Source organism: Nyctereutes procyonoides, unplaced genomic scaffold, assembly GCF_905146905.1.
Source record: "Nyctereutes procyonoides isolate TBG_1078 unplaced genomic scaffold, NYPRO_anot_genome, whole genome shotgun sequence".
NCBI classification, from domain to species: Eukaryota; Metazoa; Chordata; class Mammalia; order Carnivora; family Canidae; genus Nyctereutes; species Nyctereutes procyonoides.
This window is the reverse complement of record NW_026575133.1, coordinates 6912374-6933309: the sequence shown is the minus strand read 5'-3', so window position 1 is coordinate 6933309 and position 20936 is coordinate 6912374. Positions and strand designations below refer to the sequence as shown.

Genomic DNA, 20936 nt, shown 5'->3' with positions numbered 1-20936 from the left:
AGTGAAGCAGCTGCATCACCAGCTGGAGACTGACACTGTAGAGGGTGGGCACACACAGCTGAGATCCATTCACTCCCATGTGAGACTGAAAGCCCTGCCTTCAACTTAGCTGCTTTGTGATTACACTTAGTTTAGCAGAGAGGAGCTCCAGAACCTGCCATAGCCCATCCCCATGAGCATCTTTGAGTTAGCACTGAGCAAAAAAGACCCCAGCAGGCAAAGGTCTCATGGCTTTCACAAAAGGATCCTGCCGGAAAAGATTTAAAACAAGGCTGGGAAGGAAAACTCTAACTTTTCTCTTTGGTTTACTGGAGAAATTTGCTGTTTTTTGAATGCATGAACCTAATTTAACTTACCTAGTAAGGTTTCTGTAGTCTAATTTAGTAAAAATTAGATTTTAGTCTCCATCCATTTAAGCAAAGGTACCAGGACCGTCTCACCTTATAAATTAATATTTCAAAATTCCATTCACACCATTTCCTTCAGGATGCCTTTCCTAAGCTCCTAGGTTGGGCAAAATATCCCTCCTCAGTGGTCCTACGAGACCTTTTGTCTGCTCTTTGTCTGTCTAGCCCTTACCACATCTTAATGAAAGTGTCTGTGGTATTTGTCTTTCCATTAGCCTGTAAATTCCTTGCTATCTCCGGTCAAATTTCATTCACCTCCCTCACTGCCTGCACGCAGTAGGTATTCAAATCTTTTCATACAAACTGAACTATTGAGTCACAGGGTCTGCCAGCCAACTCTTAGCTTCAGATACCTTAATCCTTTTTTCTAGGGACAAAGTGTTCTTTCACTGTGTGGTAAAGCAAGTCAATTTGACGAATACGGGAGGGGGAGAAAAGAGAGAAGTTCTCTTTCTAAAATGGTGCATATAGGATAAAGTTCTGTAATCGCTTTTCAAACTAAATTCTTCTGGTAGCATCACCTTTTCAGGAGGGGAAAATCTTTTAGCTATTTCTGGTATATTGGAGAGAAAACAGCTAATAACTTCTTTGTGAGCATAAAACAATTATACCCAGCCTTCCGGAGAGACAGTCTGCCAGAGCCAACCGCCTCACCCTCTCCATGTGGGCTTCATTTTCTTACTCCGGAATTTTATAGACTCTCCCCCAAAGGCCGTCAACTCATTGCACAATTATGATGAATGTTTGGAGCTGGCTCTCACCCTGGCTCTTACTGCTTTACTAGCTATTACTGGAGGTGCTGTCAGAGAATCAGGCCCCAAATTTATCCTCACATTAAGTCCTCTCCTGGGCAGCGCTGCTTGGGTCTGTGTAGTAGTCCTCTAGTCTCCCCTCCTTCTCCTACCTCCCACTGCCTTTGAATGTAAGGAAGCTGCAGGCCCTGTTGCAAAGGGCTGTGGTGAAAGTAAGATTGCAAATCACTTTTTACCACAGCTTTGTTTACTTCTGTTCTGGGCCTATAGAGAAGCTCAGACCTAGGAGTGCCTGCTCAACTGTATGGGTTTTTTTTTTTTTTAAGATCTTATTTATTTATTCACGAGAGACACACAAAGAGGCAGAGACACAGGCAGAGGGAGAAGCAGGCTCCACCCAGGGAGCCCAATGTGGGACTCAATCCCGGGACTCCAGGATCACAACCTGAGCCGAAGGCAGACGCCTAACCACTGAGCCACCCAGGCATCCCTCAAGTGTGTGTTTTGAGACCTCTGTTAGTTTCTGCCCCAGCCCATGCCATCTTGTTTCCTCAGTTGGCTGGTCCTATCTGTTTCCCAGAAATGCCTTTCAGACCTCCTCTCTAAGGAGTTAGAGATTTATTGGTTTCTGAACAAGGGGCCTTACCTACTTAGTTGTCTGTTTTTATCCACTTGTCTGAGTGATAGACACATGGCCTTTGATGAGTTTTGAAAATGTTATATGATTTTTTTTGTTTTTTTTTTGTTGTTGTTGTTGTTATGTTATATGATTTTTGAATTTGTCCTCACAGGTACTCTTAAAGCCTTCTTCCTGTGAGGTTTCTGTCTGATAGAAGCTGTCTGGGTCTCTGACCCAGGAGGCTGCACTTCAGTCAGTTGGGGGCTTTTCTTTTGACTTGCATACTTACTTGCACAAAGAAATAGGGCCAAATGGTGCACCAGGTGCTGTTTGTAAATCTTAGGATAATTGATAAATACTCATTTCCTCTAGCAAACGGTGAATTTTGTTCAATAATAGATACTGACGGGGTTGTTGAGAAAATCTGGCTCTTCCCCCTTTGGTGTTAACTCATGAATAAAGCTGATATTAAGGCTGCCATTAACATTGCAAAAGCAATATTCATCAGTAGCATTCCTTTTCCTGTGGAGAAAATATTTTGCAAGATATTTTAACTTTTTCCCTTTTCAGTGAGGGAGATACTTTCAACCTCACTTAAGCAGAATGGTTCAATACTTTGAGCAGCTTGTTTATTCTTCCCTTACTTCTCAACTTACTAAACTATCTCATTCTCCTTATCTTACCGGACTGCTACCCAGCTCCCCAAAATTTCACCTACACCTCTCTTTCAGGGCTCCCTCCTCAAGCCACCTGTTCCCACTATTTGCACCTAGGCTCTTTAGAGGAACCACTTGTGCTAGGGCCTTTCTGAAGGCAACAGAAGCACTGCCAGAGCCAGTGAAAAAGCAGCCTGCTTTTTCAGAGCTGAGGGAAGGGTGAACGAAGCTCTCCGTCACAGTGGACAGGCAAACAGACAGGGCCGCGTCACACCGCATCTCAGCGGTTAGCACCTGCAGGCTCAGAACTGACAGTGCACTGTAATAAGATTCATCTCTGTTCACTTAACTGATGTGGGCTTTATGGTAAATGTTCACTTGCTTAATTACTTTGGCAGACTCGCTGATTGCCTTTCCTGAGGAGTTCTAAAAGGTCCCCCTGGGATGGAACATAAACCTCTTTCCATGTCTTTTAATTTCATTCTTTACTTGGAGCACTTGAAAACTGGTATGTGATCCATATGGCCACCATTCCCTCTCTCCTGTGTATGAACATCAGGACTGCTCCTTACTAGTATGGTGTCCATATGGCCCACATGGGACCACTCAGAAATCTTGACAGTCTTCTTTCTCCTTTGTCCAATTGAGATTCCTCAGCCCTCCTTCCCCACCACTGAGGCATATGCACAGCTCTCCTAACTTAGTTAGGGATCCATGTGCCTCTTTTTCTCTAACTAGTATGGGATCCACAGAAAGTGTCCCTCTCTCTTCAGTTTAGCAGCATGTGATCCACTAAAACAATTTCCCTCTGCTTTTGATGTAATAGGGAAAGAAACCTAAGTTAGTCAATTGCTGACTTTTTTTATTGGGGCACCCAGCTGGCTGAGTTGGTGGAGTGTGTGACTCTTTATCTTGGGTCATGAGTTCAAGCCCCACGTTGTGTGTAGAGATTACTTAAAAATAAAATCTAAAAAAAAAAAAGGTTAAATATCTTATAATAAGCTGATTAATTGGGCTAATGGGAATGATATGTAATTAAAATATTTCAGTGTTTTGGCTCATGCCAGGTTTTTAAAAGTTCTTGAGTCACATTCAAGGGATTGGAACTTTCGCCATTAATTAAAATTAGTTCACCATTAATTAAAATTAGATCACTTATTGGGGTTTTGAACTGATTCCCACTGCCTTAGAAACCCTCCCAGTCTGGGTGACGGGCACTGAGGGGGGCACTTGATGGGATGAGCACTGGGTTTTATTCTATATGTTGGCACATTGAACACCAATAAAAAATAAATTTATTTTAAAAAAAGAAACCCTCCCAGATATATATTAGGATTTTCTTATGTCCTGAAGTGAGACAGAAAATTTAATAGACCCTTTCACATGACTTATTTTGTTCCTTTATATTTGCTAGATGTTTCTGAGCGTGTAGAGGGGCCTTACCTCTGGAGATAGGAAATCCAGGGCTAACGTAATTGTAAAGGCTATCAAGGTCTGTATTCTGTATCCCCAGGAACTCTGCTAGCAACTCCTGGCTTGCAACTAGAGATGGTGCAAGAGAATCTGAAGCACAGAGCAATGGGATCTGGAGTAGAGATTGGCTAATCTTGTAGGTGTTTTATTCCTAGGAAAGTTTTGGAGCCTCTGTTCATTTATTAAGGGAAAAGTTTAATAAACAGTAGACATTCCTAAGGGGAATGGATTAAGTGATGTCTTTTATGGAAATGTAGATGGTCCATTTTACTCCAGTGGTTGGTTCTTCTCCATTTACATTCATTGTGATTGTAGAAACAGTGGAAAAATATCAGGCTGGTATCTAAAGTAGGAAGGAATTCCATTCCTCTCTCATACCAGAGCTATAGGAGATAATTTAGCCAAAGTGTAAAGCCCATGGCATCTTACTTGGCTTTAATCTATGGTTTGGGGCCACAGTAGCTAGAGATTAGCTCATTTTTCAAGCAAAATAGCTATAACCAATTGCTTAATTTCCAGCAGGTGATGAGGTGGAAACCTACATTGGGCAAAGTCATGCATCAAGGTAGAAAGCCCGAACTGCCAAAATGCATAGTCATGCACACAGCTTCAGAAAATGAGGCAACTGCCCCTCAGGTTCTGTGCATGTACATTTCACACACATTAACTCTTTCTTGTTTCCCTCCAGTTGATGAATTGTGAACCTTCATTTGTTCATGCCGTGCCTGGATGAAAATGTAGTCCAGCAGGTGAATAACTTCCTGGTATGACACCTGGGTTTCTCACCTGCTGAATTCAAATCATTCCTTAGGTTGAACTATGAGGATTACCGTGGTACAGTCAATGATACACATTTTCTGTTCCAGTGCCTTCAACTAATAAATTTTTGTACACAAATAAATTAAGTTCTCTTTAGTAATAAAGTAGGCCAATTTACATAGTTGGATCTTTGGGTAAAGCAAACAACTAGATTGCAGTGGCCAATAGCTCATCCTTCCTGATGGTTGCCAAAATGCCTTCTTTAGTGCGGTTGAAATGAACCCATGTTTGTGTCTCTGGTTCTGAAAAGAGGGGCCACTGGAACAGCAGTATAAGAAAGGGGATAACTGACACGAAAGGGTTAAAGCCTAGCATGTAGGGGATGAGTTAGAAACAACCCTAACAGGTCAGTTGCTGAAGTTTTGACTAGATCATTTCAAAGTGAAAAGTTAGAAGGTATTCTTATTTGAGGTTTTATTTTGCTTAATGTTAATCAGTAGAGTCTCTGAGGCTTGTAATGCACTGCTGTTAACAGGCATCAAGGGAAATTGTTTTTTTGTCATTGTTGTTGAATTGGATGGGCTAAAGATTCATTGACTCCATGAAGAAGGAAGCTTATTACTGCATGAAATGGGAGTATGTGAGGCAATTCTGAAGGTGAAAAGAAAGGGTAGTTTAAAATTAAATAACTCGGGATGCTCACCTGGCTCAGTGTGCCATGCTTTTTTTTTTTTTTTTTTTTAAATCAGTGTGCCATGCTTGATCGTGGGGTCATGAGATTGAACCCTACCTTGGATGTAGAGACCGCTTTGAAATAAACTTTTTTAAAAAATTAAATAATCTCAGATGAACCATTTTATCTGCTGCCACATACCACTCAGTCCTACCTTTACCTCTTCTCAGAAACCAGTCTTTTACCTGTACAATTGAAGATTTCCCAGGTAGAAGCAATTATAAATATGATTTTCTTGTCTTTAATCCCAAATATCTGAGAATATATCTGTAGTATATTATATCTGGACTGCTTGTAAAAAAAGTAAAAAGTTCCTGTTTGGTCAAGCAAGATGGTATATATAGAAAAACATAGAGGAAAGCTTTGCAAAGGAAATCTAATAAGGTGAAGAAACTGGTAATAGAGAGAGTGGTCTCTTGCCCAAGGTCATACAACTTAGAAGTGAAAGAACCAGGATTTTACCTTGGATCTACTGCCGCTAGAGCCTTATTTTTTGTATTATATGTACCATGTTGTTCTGGGAAGCAGTGGTATTTTAACTGGCCTTTAAGGGAAAAATAGGATTTATGCTTCTTAGGAGTAAAGAAAAATAGCATTCCTTGTGAAGAAAGCCATGTAAGCAAAAGCATAATGTTCATGTGTACATGTTTAGCAAGTATTTGAAAATACAGAACTATAATTCTTATGAGGTTGGAGCTTGACATCCAAATTTATTTTTTTCAGACTTCAGGTATGTACCCATAATCGACTCTTTAATGTAAATCTGGTAGCCTTATAGGGATAATTTTGGAGTGAAACTTTTAAGAATATTCTCAGTGTGTACCATCTTGAATTATACCAGTTACGTTTCTTCCCTCATTGTAATAAGAGCTGCAGAAACTTTTCCTGTAAACAGCCTTTCCCTGTTTTTCTTTCTGCCTGTAGGATTTACATAGCAGCTTTTAGAAATAGGCTACTTCCTTCAAATATCTCAGGTAAGGAAACAATCACCATGTTCTGGACTTCTGGTTGAAACTATTATTTATTTATTGTTTCATAAAAGACCTTTGGGTGCTTTTGTCTGTGGGAGATAGCTGGGACTGTGAAAATTTGCATCTTTGGAAGATTTGCTTTAGATTCCCTCTGAATATGAGGAAGAATCTACATTTTCTCTTAAGCTACATTGCCTACATTGTTAAGGTAACATTCCCCTGTATTTCTTGGGTAAGTTGGGCATTTACTGTGTGTCTCAGCCATCATCCACCCAGCACTAGGGAAAAGAAAGCTGCTTTGCAGAGTCATGAGTCGGAGAGAATAAGTTAAAAATGGACCAAGAAATCCTTAGCCAGTCTGTGGCTCAGCCTTGCTGTTCCATCTGTCCACTTCATTTTGCTTCAGTTTGTATAAGTGACCCCTGTCTTGGGCAATCAGTAGCAGGCAGTTGCATTAGAGGGTGGCCCAGATTCTTGCCCTTAAAGGTGCTTTGGGTACAGAGCTATGTCTCTGGGGCTGGCTTCAGCAGTTTCCCTACTATGACATTTTCTGTTTCTTTTGCCTTTCCCCTTTGGGACTTCCTAATTCAGTGGCATTAGGGGACCCAGTAACAGAATATATAACATATTCCCACACTTCTTTCCTATCTCCCCTCATCCCGAACAAACAAAAAATTAGGCTTACCTTAGAAGATACTAGATTATTTTAGTAAAAAAATGCCAGAAAGCTTTTCTCTAGGCTCCTAGTAAGACTTAAGAGGAAGAGAAAGCTTTATTTGTCTTCAGTGACTTTAGTTCCTTCTTTGAAGGATAGCTGTTCACGTCCAAGCCATCTTTTCTCTTGGGATGGGGAATAAAACATTTTTCTATTTTCATACTTTTGGAGAATTAGGTGGTGATCATGGACCTCCTTACTTGTGGTGAGACTGAACAAAAACCATCTTAGACTTTGATTTATTCATTCATTTTGAAAAACGAAAATCTCTCAATATGCCCAGCATTTTGCTGAAGTCTTAGGAATATATTGTGTGCAAAATAAATTTGGTCCCTGCTCTCATAGAGCATTTAGTTCAGTTTGAATAAAGCTGAAGGGGGAAAAAAAGGTGGAGGTTTGGTTAGAAATTATATTCCCTTTCCCCACAAAGTTCTACTTCCAGACTCCTTTCCCTTTCCTTGGGCCTTATTTCTTTAAATCTTCCTACTTTTTGTCACTTTCACTTTTGGTATCCTAAGAAATCATTGCTTAATCCAAGGTTGCAAAGATTTATGTGTTCTTCTAAGATTTTTATAGATTTTAGATGGTACATTTAGATCTGTAATCCATTCTTTGTTAATTTTTGTGTATGGTATGGGGTAGGGGATCAACTTCAATCTTTTGGATATAGATATCCAGTTTTCCCAGCACTATTTCCTGAATAGACTATTCTTTCCCATTTCTCTTGCCACCTATGTCAAAGAGAAATTTTTGGGAGGCATATTTGTCATACCTTAATTTTTTCATAATGACTGTGTTTTCTCATTGTTTGCCACTCAAACCTTCCTCTTCTTCTCCTCTTCTTCCTTTTAAGTTTCTTTTTCTAAAATACTTTTTAGTGTAAAAGCTTTTGGCGGGCATAAGATAGGTTTTGTTTAACTACCTGAAAGGCTGGGGCAGCCCCTGTGGCACAGCGGTTGGGCGCCGCCTGAAGCCTGGGGTGTGATCCTGGGGACCCAGGATCGAGTCCCATGTCGGGCTCCCTGCATGGAGCCTGCTTCTTCCTCTGCCTGTGTCTCTGTCACTCTCTCTGTGTGTCAATGAATAAATAAATAAAATCTTTAAAAAAAAATACCTGAAAGGCTGTGATTAGATGAAAATCTCAAGATGCAAATGAAAGGAAAAATGATTATCTCTTTCTTAGCCAGTATGTTGCTGCCCATCCTATTTTTTCAGACATAATCTTTCTTCTGTGTATGTGTGTCTTCTCTATGGCACAGGCCATTCAGAAACCCCTGCAAGATTTTTCTTTATTAAAGTCTCTGTTTTGGGCAGCCTGGGTGGCTCAGCAGTTTAGCACCGCCTTCAGCCCAGGGCATGATCCTGGAGACCTGGGATCGAGTCCCACATCAGGCTCCCTGCATGGAGCCTGCTTCTCCCTCTGCCTTTCTCTCTTTTCTCTCTCTCTCTCTCTCTCTCTCTCTCTCTCTGTCTCTCATGAATAAATAAATAAAATCTTAAAAAAAAAAGTCTCTATTTCTCACTCAGTAAAGGCTAAAGGGCTCACTCCGCCTGGGAAACTGGTAACCCATGTAGCTACATTTGTGGCACTTGTGATTAGAACTTTGTGGCATAGGAAACTCAGGATCCTCTTCTAGAAGGGAAGGAAATAATAATCCACAATATAAAGGGTTAAAAGAGAGGAAGTCACCTGCAGAATGAGAAGCAGACTTTATCCACTCTACTGTTTGCTAAAGATGGACTCTAGTTTGAAGTTTGCTTTGCCCAAGTGCCAGGGTGCTATGGAGAGGAGAATATCTATGTATTAATCTCTTCCACTGCCATAACAAAATATCATAGACTAAATGGCTTAAAAACCAGAAGTTTGTTTTCTCACAGTTCTGGAGGGCAAAAGTCCCAGATCGAGGTTCAGCCAGGTCAGTTACTGGTGAGGACCTTCTTCCTGGCTTGCTGACAGCTGCCTTCTGCCTTGTGTCCTCACATGGAAGAGAGGGAAGGAAGAGATGAAGAAGGAGGGAGACAGAGGGAGGCAGGGAGAGAAGGAGAGAGAGAGAAATTGCCATTTCTTCCTTGGTGAAACACTCGAATTTTAGATTTAAACATTAGACAATTGCTACCTGTTAACGTTTTGGTCAGTAAAATGAGAGAGCTACTGTTAGAATCTGTGAGGAGAACCCTTCCCCCCACCCCCAAATGTTCAGAATGTATTGTAGTAAATCCTTTTGCAGATGATATTGGTGGGAAGGGAAGCCTAAAGAAAGAAGAGAGGCTCCTCATCTATAAATCTAGTACATCGTCTTTCTCCCACTGAGAGCGTCAGGCTTAAATCCTCTTCTAAGACCTGGCCAGGTGGGGCAGTGTGGAATCACAACCCAGGTTAACCCTAGTAGGCTGAAAGCTTCCTGGGAAAGAAGAAGCTAAGTATTTCAGTCACTGCAAAGGCATGTGTCACTCAGTGTAGGTGGACTTAGCCTGGTTTCAGTGTTTTGTCATCTCTTTGCTATCTCAGAACAAATTTCCATTTCAACAGTATAAAGTCCTGAGAACTTTAATAGGAAGCTTCCAAGCCCTCTCTGAAATTCCTTGCTAAAGAGCCTAGAAGGATGGGACCCCTGGATGTCTCGGTAGTTGAGCCTCTGCCTTCAGCTCAGAGTGTGATCCCAGAGTCCCAGGATCGAGTCCCATATTGGGCTCCCCAGAGGGAGCCTGCTTCTCCCTCTGCCTATGTCTCTGGCTCTCTGTGTCTCTCATGAATAAATAAATAAAATCTTTAATAAAAAAAAAAAAAGGAGCCTAGAAGAACAGCCAATGTCAGACAACTTTTCTTACCTCTTGGACTTAGAGCCCTGTGCCTGGCATCTCCATTAGATCAGATTAGTATTCAGATTTTTAATTATCCTAAAGAAACAGCAAGAAAAATAAAGCAGAGGCCTATACTCTATGCCCTTTGTGGGTACTGGGTTAGAGAATGCTAACTGGATTTAGACTCTTTCAGGTTTCTAAATAGTCCCTCAGCAAGCCTAGTGAGAGGCTTTAGTTGCCTGCTGAGATCTTAGGCTCTGGGATGGGAGTGTCACAGGGGAGGCTGGAGAAGGATTTTATTCTTAGTCCAAATTCCCAGAGTGGCATATCTGTCATACCCTCAGGATGAATATGCTCAAACAGTATCAACATGTATGTCCTGCTTACCTAGTCCATCTGTAGATCCAACTGACACTTGATAGGTACAACTTTGAGAAGGGAAGAAAATCAGTATACTTTTTGAGGAGAATGCTTCCCAGGTTTTTCCTTTCTCTCCCCAATTCCTTTTTTCCTCCGTTCCTTCCTCTTCCCTTTCCCTCCCCTGTCTTCTTTCTTCCTTCTTTCCATTTCTCCTTTCTCTTTTCCTTCTTTTTTGCTTCCTTGCTTTCTTTGCTAGTGCAAGAATTCCTCAGGTAGAAAGGGAACAGAATTATAGCATCCCCATCACTTTCATTCCCAGGGATTATTTCATTGTCCAGACCTCACCAGCTTCACTGGGTTGCCACCTCGGCCACCATGGTCGCTACTTTCCCACCCAGACAGACATGAAGATACTTTGGAGTTCTCTGTTCTCCAAAGCTGGGCAAATGAAGACAAACAATCCCAGTTTAGGTGAGTCAGGAGTTTTAAAAAACATTTTTTCAGAAAAATTTTACTAAGAAATTTAAGGAAAACCCAAAAGAAAAAAATACCATAAAATCATGAAATGAATGTATTTACAGCGTTCAGATTCTTTTTCCTAAAATAACTGAGGTCTAGTCATAGATTGATTTGGTTACTGTATTTCCTTTTCTTGATCCTGTCACTCTTAGATGTTAGACCCTATGACTCACATTCTCCCCTGGGTTAACTTTAACTTGGTACTGCTGCTAAGTTTGAGGGATTCTCAATTCCTTTCTAAACCTATTCCCCTATCTTCTTATTGGGTTTTGGCTCCTGATTTTCCTTTCTGCTCTTGGACTGTTGTCATCCCTGCCAGTGCCCTCAAACCTCACCTTCTGAACGAGAAAAATATTTGACCCCAACTTGGTCCACATCCTTTCCCACTTCGAATTTAGGGCAAGTTACAACCTAACTTGCAGATAATATCTCTATCCCTCTTGGAAGTCCTAAAAAATAAGTTACCAGAATTTTCCTCTGTTCATGACCCATTACTATGCCGTTTGATGTATTCATTCATTGAATATTTATTGAATACCAGCTGTGTGCCAGGTACTGTGCGAGATGTTTGACATTGCTTTATTATATAAATGTTGCAAGAATTCTCCAGGATTTAGTCACTCTTTCGACAAACATTTATTTTATGCCTACAATGTACTATTCCTGGGTACTGTACTAGTGCTAGGGTAGGTGTTATTCCCACTTTGTCCCTCTGAGACATGTAGCTTCCTAAAATTCCAAAATAACAAATGGTCAAACCATGTTTTTTTTTTTTTAAGTTTGGCTTATACTTTTATTGCCCATATTAGATTAAATGGTTCAAGAATTTTATACTATCAACATTATGTTAAAAGAAAATATTGATTTCTCTTACACTGCCACACACACGTTTTAATAAACTTTTTATTTTGGAATTATAGAAAAAGTGCAAAGATAATACACAGAGTTCTTTTATGCCCCTCAACCATGTTTCCCCCATCTTACATTACCAAGGTACATTTATTCGTCACTAAGAAACTGGCAGTGATACATTACTATTAACTAAGCTCCACATGTTAATTGGATTTCACCAGTTTATTAATTTTCTCTTTCTGTTCCAGGGTCCAATTCAAGGTAGCACATTGCATTTTGCTGTCATGTCCCCCCAGTATCCTCTGGTCTGTGATAATTTCTCAAGTACAGTTTTTCATGACCTTGACAGTCTTAAGAAGTACTGGCCAGGTTTCCTATAGAATGCTCCCAGTCTGGTTTTGTCTCATGTCTTCCTCATGATGAGACTGAGGTTGTAGGTTTTGGGAAGTGTATAACAGAGGTAAAGTGCCCTTGTCATAATATCATATCAGGGATTATATGACAGCTACATGAATCACTGGCAATGTTTATATTTATCATTTGGCTAATAAGACAGTATCTGCCAAGATTCTTTACTGTAAAGTTATTGTTTTTCCCTTTTACTACTCAATTTCTTGGAAATCAGTTACTAAGTCTACCCTACCCTCAATGGGAGTGGGAACCAAGCTCCACCTCCTAAAGGAAAGAGTATCTACACATATACTTAGAATTATTCTGTTAGAAAGATTTTTCTCTTCTCATTTATGTAATCATTTTTGTTGTCAGTATGGACTTACGCTAAACTCTAATCTGAATTAGAGTGCTGAAATGTGTGCTTTTTCTACTGCTATGCTAGGCAAGAAATGACAAGGACCTACATATACATCAAAGCATTGGTTTCAAGGAACTTCATTTCAGATTTCAGAGGTTTTTAAGAACTAGATTTGATAAAACTTGGTGACCTTGAATATGAGGGTGATGGAGAGGAAGTGTTTGAAAACTACACTCAGATTTTGGTTTGAATGGCTGGAAATAAAATTTTGGTTTGAAATTATTAACTAACAATAAGAAGATTGGTTCTAGGCTTTGATAAAGCTCATCTTCAGAGATTGTATTTAGCCTGTATGTTGGTCCAGCTTTACTGAGTGCCCTGTTCTCCCAAGTCAGAGGCAGAGCAAACGACTTTTCTTTCTGACTGAAACACCAGGGCCCCCTAGTGGACAGCCCCCTGGGTCCTGTTTCTTGCCTGAAGGATGAGTGGTTTTGTTTTTTATTCAGTTGTGAATTTTTTTCCACCTAGTTAATTTGCAGAGCAGAGACATTTGATTCTATTCTTTGTATAATAAATTATAAACCTAGTTAATTTGCAGAGCAGAGACATTTGATTCTATTCTTTGTATAATAAATTATAAACCCTTCTTATTTCAGAGTTATCAGTTCAGCCCATGTAACCTCATGTTCAATAAAATGATAGTTACCCCCTGACAATCACTCCTATACACTCATACTCCAAACTAGAGGGTACTTGATACTTGTTTTTAACTCATTTATCTGCATCTTCCATCTGATGCTATATTAATGTTAATTATTTTTTTTCAGAGCCATCATAAATCACTTTAACCCCAAAATTGAATCCTATGCTGCTGTGAATCATATATCCCAACTGTCAGAGGAGCAGGTAAGCCACTACCCTCCCCAGAGAGATTCTAATAGTTGGTGGCTGGGATCAAACAGTTGTTCTCTCTTTGATAGCAGAGGTATTCTGTGACTGAGCTTCTGGTAGCAGGAACCAGGCTTCTAAGTGCAATTAGTAAGGGATTGGTCGATAGTACTTTAAATAGAGTGATGGCTTCTGCTTTTGTGCCATCTGAGGGGTTCGTTTAATTTTATAGAAGATATGTAGGTGAAAATTTAGCGAATTACTATTTTAGAGTGGGTGATAGGCATTTCTTTTTAAATTTTAGGCAGAGAGTCATTTTGATTTTTAGAAATAAGAAATGAGAACTTAGAGATGGATAAAACTGCCAATTAGAAAAACCCTGAGTTCAGCTTAATTTGAAGCTGTTTGGCTTGTTAAATTATGAGCCCTCATTAGGGCAGATTTTCCTTAGTAATTGAGTTCTATTTGCCTTGAGCAATTATTTCTGAGCAGGTTTTTCTATGGTATGGACTAAGTTGGAGATGCAGATAGCTTTATGTGTTTGCTTTCCTTGAGTCTGGCCTGATTTCCCCTTCTCCCAAAGTGCCTGCACTCAGCTCTGCATTATGTAAAAGTAAAGATGGGGCATTAACGTGACACGGGATTGAACTTGATGTTTGGGATGAGATTCTTGAGTCCTGTTTTTAAAAGCACAAAATGAAACATCTTATTCACATAATCTCCCTTCTTTCCTACCCGACTCCCGAGATGGAGGGCCAGGGTAGTCATGAGTTGAGATGAGAGTCCAGGTGTAAGTTCCAAACCAATAAAACACACTCTGCCTCTCCCTTTTTGCCAGTGTATCAGTATAACCCTTCTCTGAGTCTTTTGCTGGTAGAGCCAATCAGCTATGGTGTGAGCATGTGTTCCAGCATTTCTAAAAGCTACTCAGCTCACTCAGTGAGGCATCAGGCAGACAAGCTTCTCAGTATTCCCACCAGTGGCTCTTTCCTCAGCCAGATGGATAGGACTCTATTTGTCTATCAGTTGTTCCCTTTGACATATTTGTTCTCTTTTGTGAGGCCAGCTGTGAGAACCCATCCTGTTATTTAAACTGCTTTCGTAAATGGCTTTCATTTTCTTCTTTCCATGAGTACTGTTCTTTGATGCCACTGCTCTCTGTGAGGTGCTTAGGATGCTACCTTTTTCCTGTTGGACCAGTTCAGATCAGTTTTACTATGTCATTTTTATGTAAAAGAATTCAACAACTTGAGTTTTGTATGGTTCAAGAAAGGGTAACTTTCCTTCCACGGTGAACTCTGGTTAGTCTAAAAGCTTTAAAAAAAAAAGGACACATTTTCTCTGTCAGCCACGTGCAACATTCATTCCCCAGCAGCTTGGGAAGGTCAGGCTGAAATCTTTCCACAGCAGTAGCAGCCACAGACCAATAATAAAAATCCATTCTGGCGCATGAGGCAATCTGGAAAAGGATGATTAGCAAGCACGTGTCCTCACCCTCCTCCAACTTCTCTCAAAGTTAAATGAAGTGATGAAAGAGCCTCTCAAAAAACATCCACAAGCCAGAGATGAGGTGATTTCTGTGGGGAGGGAGAGTACACAGCCCTGTTCAAGAATGGGGAAGGGATAGCAGCTCTCAAAGATTTACTTAGGGAATAAATAATTACATGCCTGCTGTTTACAAGGTGTGGTGCTGGGTCATGGGGATCAGTGGTGAATAATCTAAGTGTAGTCCTTGCTCTCCCAGAGTTCTTGTACACTTACTACCTCTCTTAGCAGTCCTTTTCACCTAGGGAGTGGGGGAAGGGTGATACTATTCTGGGACCCTTTTCAAAATTGCCCTCAAAATAGTTGTTGCTTCTCTGCCCTAACTGACTTGGAAGGACGCTAAATGACAGCATTACAGTGCACTTGGTTTTATTCTCAGCACTATCAGATTAGAAGTATTTGCTTGCCTTGTTAATCTCCAACATGTGTTGGAGCACTTTTCTCCCTTCACTTATGAACACCAATGCTAATATCACTTAATGTTGAGTGTATTTATAGCTTCCCAAAGAGCTGGCTTTGGGATCCAGTAGGACCCTGCAGTTGTTAGTAGCAAACTAGAAGGAAAAAACCCAGGAACTTAATCCCCAAATAGATTCTAAAGTACTCCTAAAATAAAAGCTGAAGACCATGGATAGGTGTTAACTGGAATTTATAGCATAGCAGACAAGAGAGGGCTCTTTGCTAGATCTGCCTGCCATTTTGTTCTTGCAAGAGATTTGTGAATTTTTGAGTTCTGACAAGACTCAGACACACAGCCTTTGTTTGAGGCATTTCAAGGTGATGTTTGTAAATTCAGTATTGCTTACTAAACAAAGCCCATTCTCTCACACTGGAGCTGCTTCTCATATTTCTAGAAGATAGATGACATTTTTCTGTTACTTCTCATTGGCTTCATGGAGGGCAGAGCTTTTTAATCAATCAGTACCCTCAGTGTCACTGAATGGTTGTGCATTATCTACTATAATAAACTGCATGCATTTTTATATTTTATACACATATATCACATTTGTCTGACATTGATTGTGAAATTTGTTCATTTTAACTCCTTTTTGTGTGTGTGTGGTAAAATATACATAAAATTTACCGTTTTAACTATTTTCAAGTATATAGTTCAGTGGCATTAAATATATTCACATAATTGTGCAGCCATCACTATTACACATTTCCAAAACGTTTTCATTATTCCATACTGAAAGCCTATCACATTGAACAATAACTGCCTATTCCCCTCCCCCCTCTTATAACCATTGTTGTACTTTGTCTCTCTATATATGTCCTCCCGCCCCCCCCCCCACCTTAAAGATGGTCTATCTTAGGGCACCTGGCTGCCTCAGTTGGTAGAATGTACGACTCTTGATCTTGGGGTTGTAGGTTCGAGTCCCACATTGAGTGTAGAGATTACTTTTAAAAAATATTTTAAAAAGGGGCACCTGGGTGACTCAGTGAAGCATCTGACTTAGGCTCAGATCATGATCTTGGGATCCTGGGATCAAGCTCCACACCACACTGGCACCATACTCTGTGCTCAGCGGGGAGTCTGCTTGTCCCTCTCTTCCTCCCCTCCCTTGTGTGTGTGTGTGTGTATGCATGCACACACACTCTCTCAAATAAATGAATAAAATCTTTAAATATATATATTTTTTTAAATTAAATCTTAAAAAAATCCGTCTTTCTTAAAATTCCTAACCAATATTTGACACCTCCCCCACTAAATTTTGAGAATCATTGGCATAGCTCCTTGAATAGTAAGTACCTCATACTTCTTTTCCTCAAAGCCATCAGAACTTTGAAAATGCCCATTGAGGATCTTGGGCTTCTTTTAGGCTATTCACTATTTGTTTTGGTTTACAAATGCTTGTTACATATTGCTTTATGCCAGCTCTAAATTTATAATAGGTAAGAGAGGGCTTCATGGTAGAACTTTACAGAAGATTCTCTAGAGCTCTGAATATCTAGAGTACACAATTGCAGTTTAGGATTCAAGTTAAAACCTTCTCTGAGCATCTGATTCCTTAAGCTTTTAGTCTCATTCCTGACCAACTTTGTGACTTTGGTCACAAATAATGTTTTGCCCACCCTTTTCTTTCTTTCTTTCTTTCTTTCTTTCTTTCTTTCTTTCTTTCTTTCTTTCTTTCTTTCTTTCTTTCTTTTTTTAAGATTTTATTTATTAGAGAGAGAGTACGAGTGGGGGCAGAGGTGGTACAGGGAGAGAGAGAAGCAGACTCTCCACTGAACAAGGAGCCTGTTGCGGGGCTCGATCCCAGGAGCCTGAGATCATGACCTCAACTGAAAATAGATGTTTAATGGACTGAGCCACTCAGATCCCACCCCCCACCCTGCCTTTGCTTTCTTTAGCCTTCATTCAGCTGTCAGTGTTTTGGCATTTAGTGCCTGCTCTGTACTTCAGATTTGCTAGGCATTTGAGGATTACAGAAATGTGATAAAGGACTTTTGTTCTCAAATGATGAAATAAAGTCAACTGGTGGCTTAAGACAGTTTATCGATAGCTGACCAGTACTAGCAGTAGGACATGTGAGCTCCTATCAGAGGAAGATCCTTGTAGGTTGTGGTGGTCAGGAAAGACCATATGGAAATGAGAAGAATTGGGTGGACCTTCAAAGAGTAGAGGTAGGGATTGGATAAATGGAGAGGAATAGATTGTAAAATGTACTCAAAGCCAGGATCTAAAAAGGACAGAAAGAAGGGAGAAGAGTCCCAGAGTTTCTGTAAACCTTGTACTTGGGTCACAGAGTACCCAGAGGCTGAATGACTTAGAAATACTGTTCAGTCATTTAAATTGTCATCACAACTTCCATAATCCCTAATGTACTCACTCTCATCCCTGTCCTAATTGTACTGTTTTGGATTCAATTCATAAGTGTTCGTCAAAAGCCCATTATGAACCACCCTCAGTGCTAGGCATGTGATGAGACTTAATAGGCAAACCAAGCTTTAAAAAAAATGTTGGTAAAAAACACACAACAAAATTTATCACCTTAAACCATTTATTTTTAAGTGTACAGTACAGTAGTGTTAATGTGTACACATTGTTGCACAATTGATCCCTAGAATCTTTTCATCTTATAGAACTAAAGCCCTATCAGTAACTTCCCTTTCCCCCTTCCTCCTTACCCCAGCAACCACCATTCTATATCCTATTTCTAGGAGTGGACAGACCTCTCTTGAAGCTGATTTTCTTTTCAGCCAAGTGGCGCAGGAGTCGGCTAAAATTCTCCCTACATATAAACTTAGGAATTTTCCAGGAGAATCAGCAAGATGATCTGCTGACATCCCCATATGTCACAGGACCACAGGACAGTATAACCACATTCATAAGTTTTCTACTTTAGGAATTTTATGGAGCTTTACTCTCCTTATCTCTTTAAGTTTCAACTCTCATTAGGGCTTTGGATTTTGGATTCAGAGGAGGCATATATAATGTATATTGCAAGAGCTATCTTCAAAAGTATTATGACAAAGTAAATAATATGACTTATTTGTAGGAATACAGTAAATTAGGGAAACAAAAAATGCTTCACATCTGAATGAGTGAAGGTTACATTGGAAACTAATATGTCTGTCTCTTAGTAATCTTTTTTAAACCTTCTGATTTTTCTCCTGATCCTAAGAACCACTACAAATAAGTGCTAGGCATTTAGAAATCATAATGAATCTAGCTTTAGGGATGCCTGGATGGCTCAGTGGTTGAGCGTCTGCCTTTGGCTCAGGCCCTGATCCCAGGATTTGGGATTGAGTCCTGCATTGGGCTTCTTATAGAGAGCCTGCTTCTCCCTCTACCTCGCTATGTCTCTCTCTCTCATGAATAAATAAATAAAATCTTGAAAAAAAATCTAGCTTTATTTTCCCAGAGAGGAGTGAGATAGTAATAAAAGGAAAGCCCTGGTCCATGGGGCAAACATTGTTAGGGGCCCTGGGTGGTGCCCATTACTTGAGAACATCTAGGAGGAAGTAGGGAAAGATCTCAGGGGAGATAATCCTAAGAGCTTCAAGGCTTATGAGGAAATGGAGCCTGATGTTTCAGCTTTAGAGCTGTTGGCCCTTGATGTGCTAGTATATGTGTAACAATTACTGAAGGAGGTGAGTGTTCGGAAGGGGGCAGATTTGCAGTGTTGGATGTGAATGCTCCCACCATGGCTACCAATGTGAAGCCAAGTGGCTTTCACAGTGCTTGAAAATTTAACTGTTAGCTCTCACAGGCCAAGTGTGCATGAGCCAGCACATCACTGGTTGTTGAGGATGACTGAGAGAAGGGGGCTGTAAAGCTATGAGGCAGGGCTTTCTGAGCAGCCGTGATTGTAGCTCACTTGGGAGCTACTGATAGAAAGTTCTCCCCTTGGCAATTGAGACCTTTGAGTAGCCCACTCTGAGAGCTCCTGTGATGTTTTTACATCTTAGAGCAGCAGAGCCTTAACCACCATGCAAAAGTAGCCTGGACAGGGACACATGCTGGAGATCTGAGATTTAAGATTTCTCTGATAGCCGTGACTCAGTTTCTTACACTTGGCCTGTAGTTTTGCATTGCCTCCCTATAGCTCCGAGTGAGGTCTGCCATGTAGACTCTTAATGAGCACCAGCGTGGGACATGGCATTGGCTCCATGACACCCCCTTCCTTGTTGCCTTCGTTTAGATTCCAGCTTTCAGTTGGCCTGTTTGACAGGAAAAGGTTTGGTATGAGTTGTTTGTTAACTAGATTCACTAAAGCAGGAAAGACAGAGTCAGAGGCAGAGAGATTTTTCTAACAAGCTGTTTAACTTGAAAGCCAACTTAATGTTATATGAGCATCTTGAGAAGGTCCACGTAAGAGGGTGAGCTGATGATGTGCTGCTAGGAGGGCCACAGTCTTACTTGGACCAGGAGGCAGGCTGCACTGCCAGAGAAAGGAGAGATGGTATCTTGGATTTTAAGAGGACACAGATAGATAAAAGGAAAGAAACAGCTATCAGTTACTGAGTTAGTTGCTTTTACCTAGGTTATTTACTTAGTTTTTCTATCAACTATTTGAGCTAGGTACAGTTATCATCTTATAGATGAGGATGCTAAAGAGGCTAAGTAATTTGCCTGTGGTCCCACAGCTGTTAGTGTAAAGCTATAATTGGAGCATTGATCTGTCTGACACTGATGCCTGAGCTGCTTGCTTCCACTTTATCAGACGGGAACATATGTGACAACCTGAGCTTGCCAGGTGTTCTGAAGGAAGAGGGAGGGAGGGTTAGGGTAGGAAGGTGAGGGGAGAAGCAGGGACGGTACAGGTAACAGGACTCACTCCTGGTTGATGGGGAAAGGTCCTGGTTTGGGAAGAGGAAGATAAGTACTGACCAGAGGCCTGAGGAGTTTGCCAGCCAGTTAGGTAGAAATGCCTAAGTAGAGGCTACTAGCACAGTATGATAACTTCATAAATGAGGAAAGAGTCTCTTTATTCAACCAAGCATGTCCACAAAGTCACTATGAGAAATAAAGCTTTTCTACACACCAAAGGAACATGACGACTTAAAAAAAGAGATTTTAATAGATAATATATTTATGTAGGTCGAACTCTAAAAGATAGTACACTGATTTTTAATTGTTTTTAAAGTAGTAGTTCCATTTTGCTAAAACAACAACAGACTCTCAACATTAATGTCCCACAACCAAGCTAAATGAATGCAGAGGTCACCGGTGAAGAGCTCAGCTTATTATTCATCTCTGCTACCGTCTGCATTTCCTCCAATTAAATATGAATTTTGAAATGGCATTACATGAACTTCTGATCTTCCTCAGTCAGGCTTCATTGCCAGCGAAACTTCACTGGCAGTGCATAGAGGAATAATGTTGTAGCTTATAGGAATTCCAGTAGTTGTCAGCTTTTCCAGAGGTTATGGGAGACAGCAGCTCTTGCTTTCTTGGTTTAATCTAAGAAGGATCCTTTATTCCAGTTATTAGATGAGAGTGTACAAATAGGATTTCCCTCTTTGATTTGTTTTTTAGCCACCTCCTTCCTTCCAAATAGATCTTTGGGAACTTTTGTTTTATTTCCACTGCAACAACTTCCTCAAGAGATAGCTCAAAACTCTATAAGGTGTGCTAGAAAGAGTATGGTTTGCCACTGTACTAACATCAGTGGCCAAAAATGTTG

At 40.4% G+C, this 20936-nt stretch overlaps 1 protein-coding gene across 3 annotated transcripts in view; it reads left to right on the top strand.

The window, feature by feature from the left end:
* Nucleotides 1–20936, top strand: part of ARMH3 (armadillo like helical domain containing 3) — a 187387-nt gene that overhangs the window by 139285 nt on the left and 27166 nt on the right. For 2 of the 3 annotated variants that reach the window (XR_008661181.1, XM_055300034.1), the window contains one exon: nucleotides 13197–13275. Coding sequence is in view for 1 of the 3 variants with exons in the window: in XM_055300034.1 (XP_055156009.1) it covers nucleotides 13197–13275 (79 nt within the window). In the remaining 2 variants the exon portion in view is untranslated. Of the gene's footprint in view, nucleotides 1–6323; nucleotides 6374–13196; nucleotides 13276–20936 lie in introns of all 3 variants that reach the window. The other variant, XR_008661180.1, reaches the window with a different exon arrangement.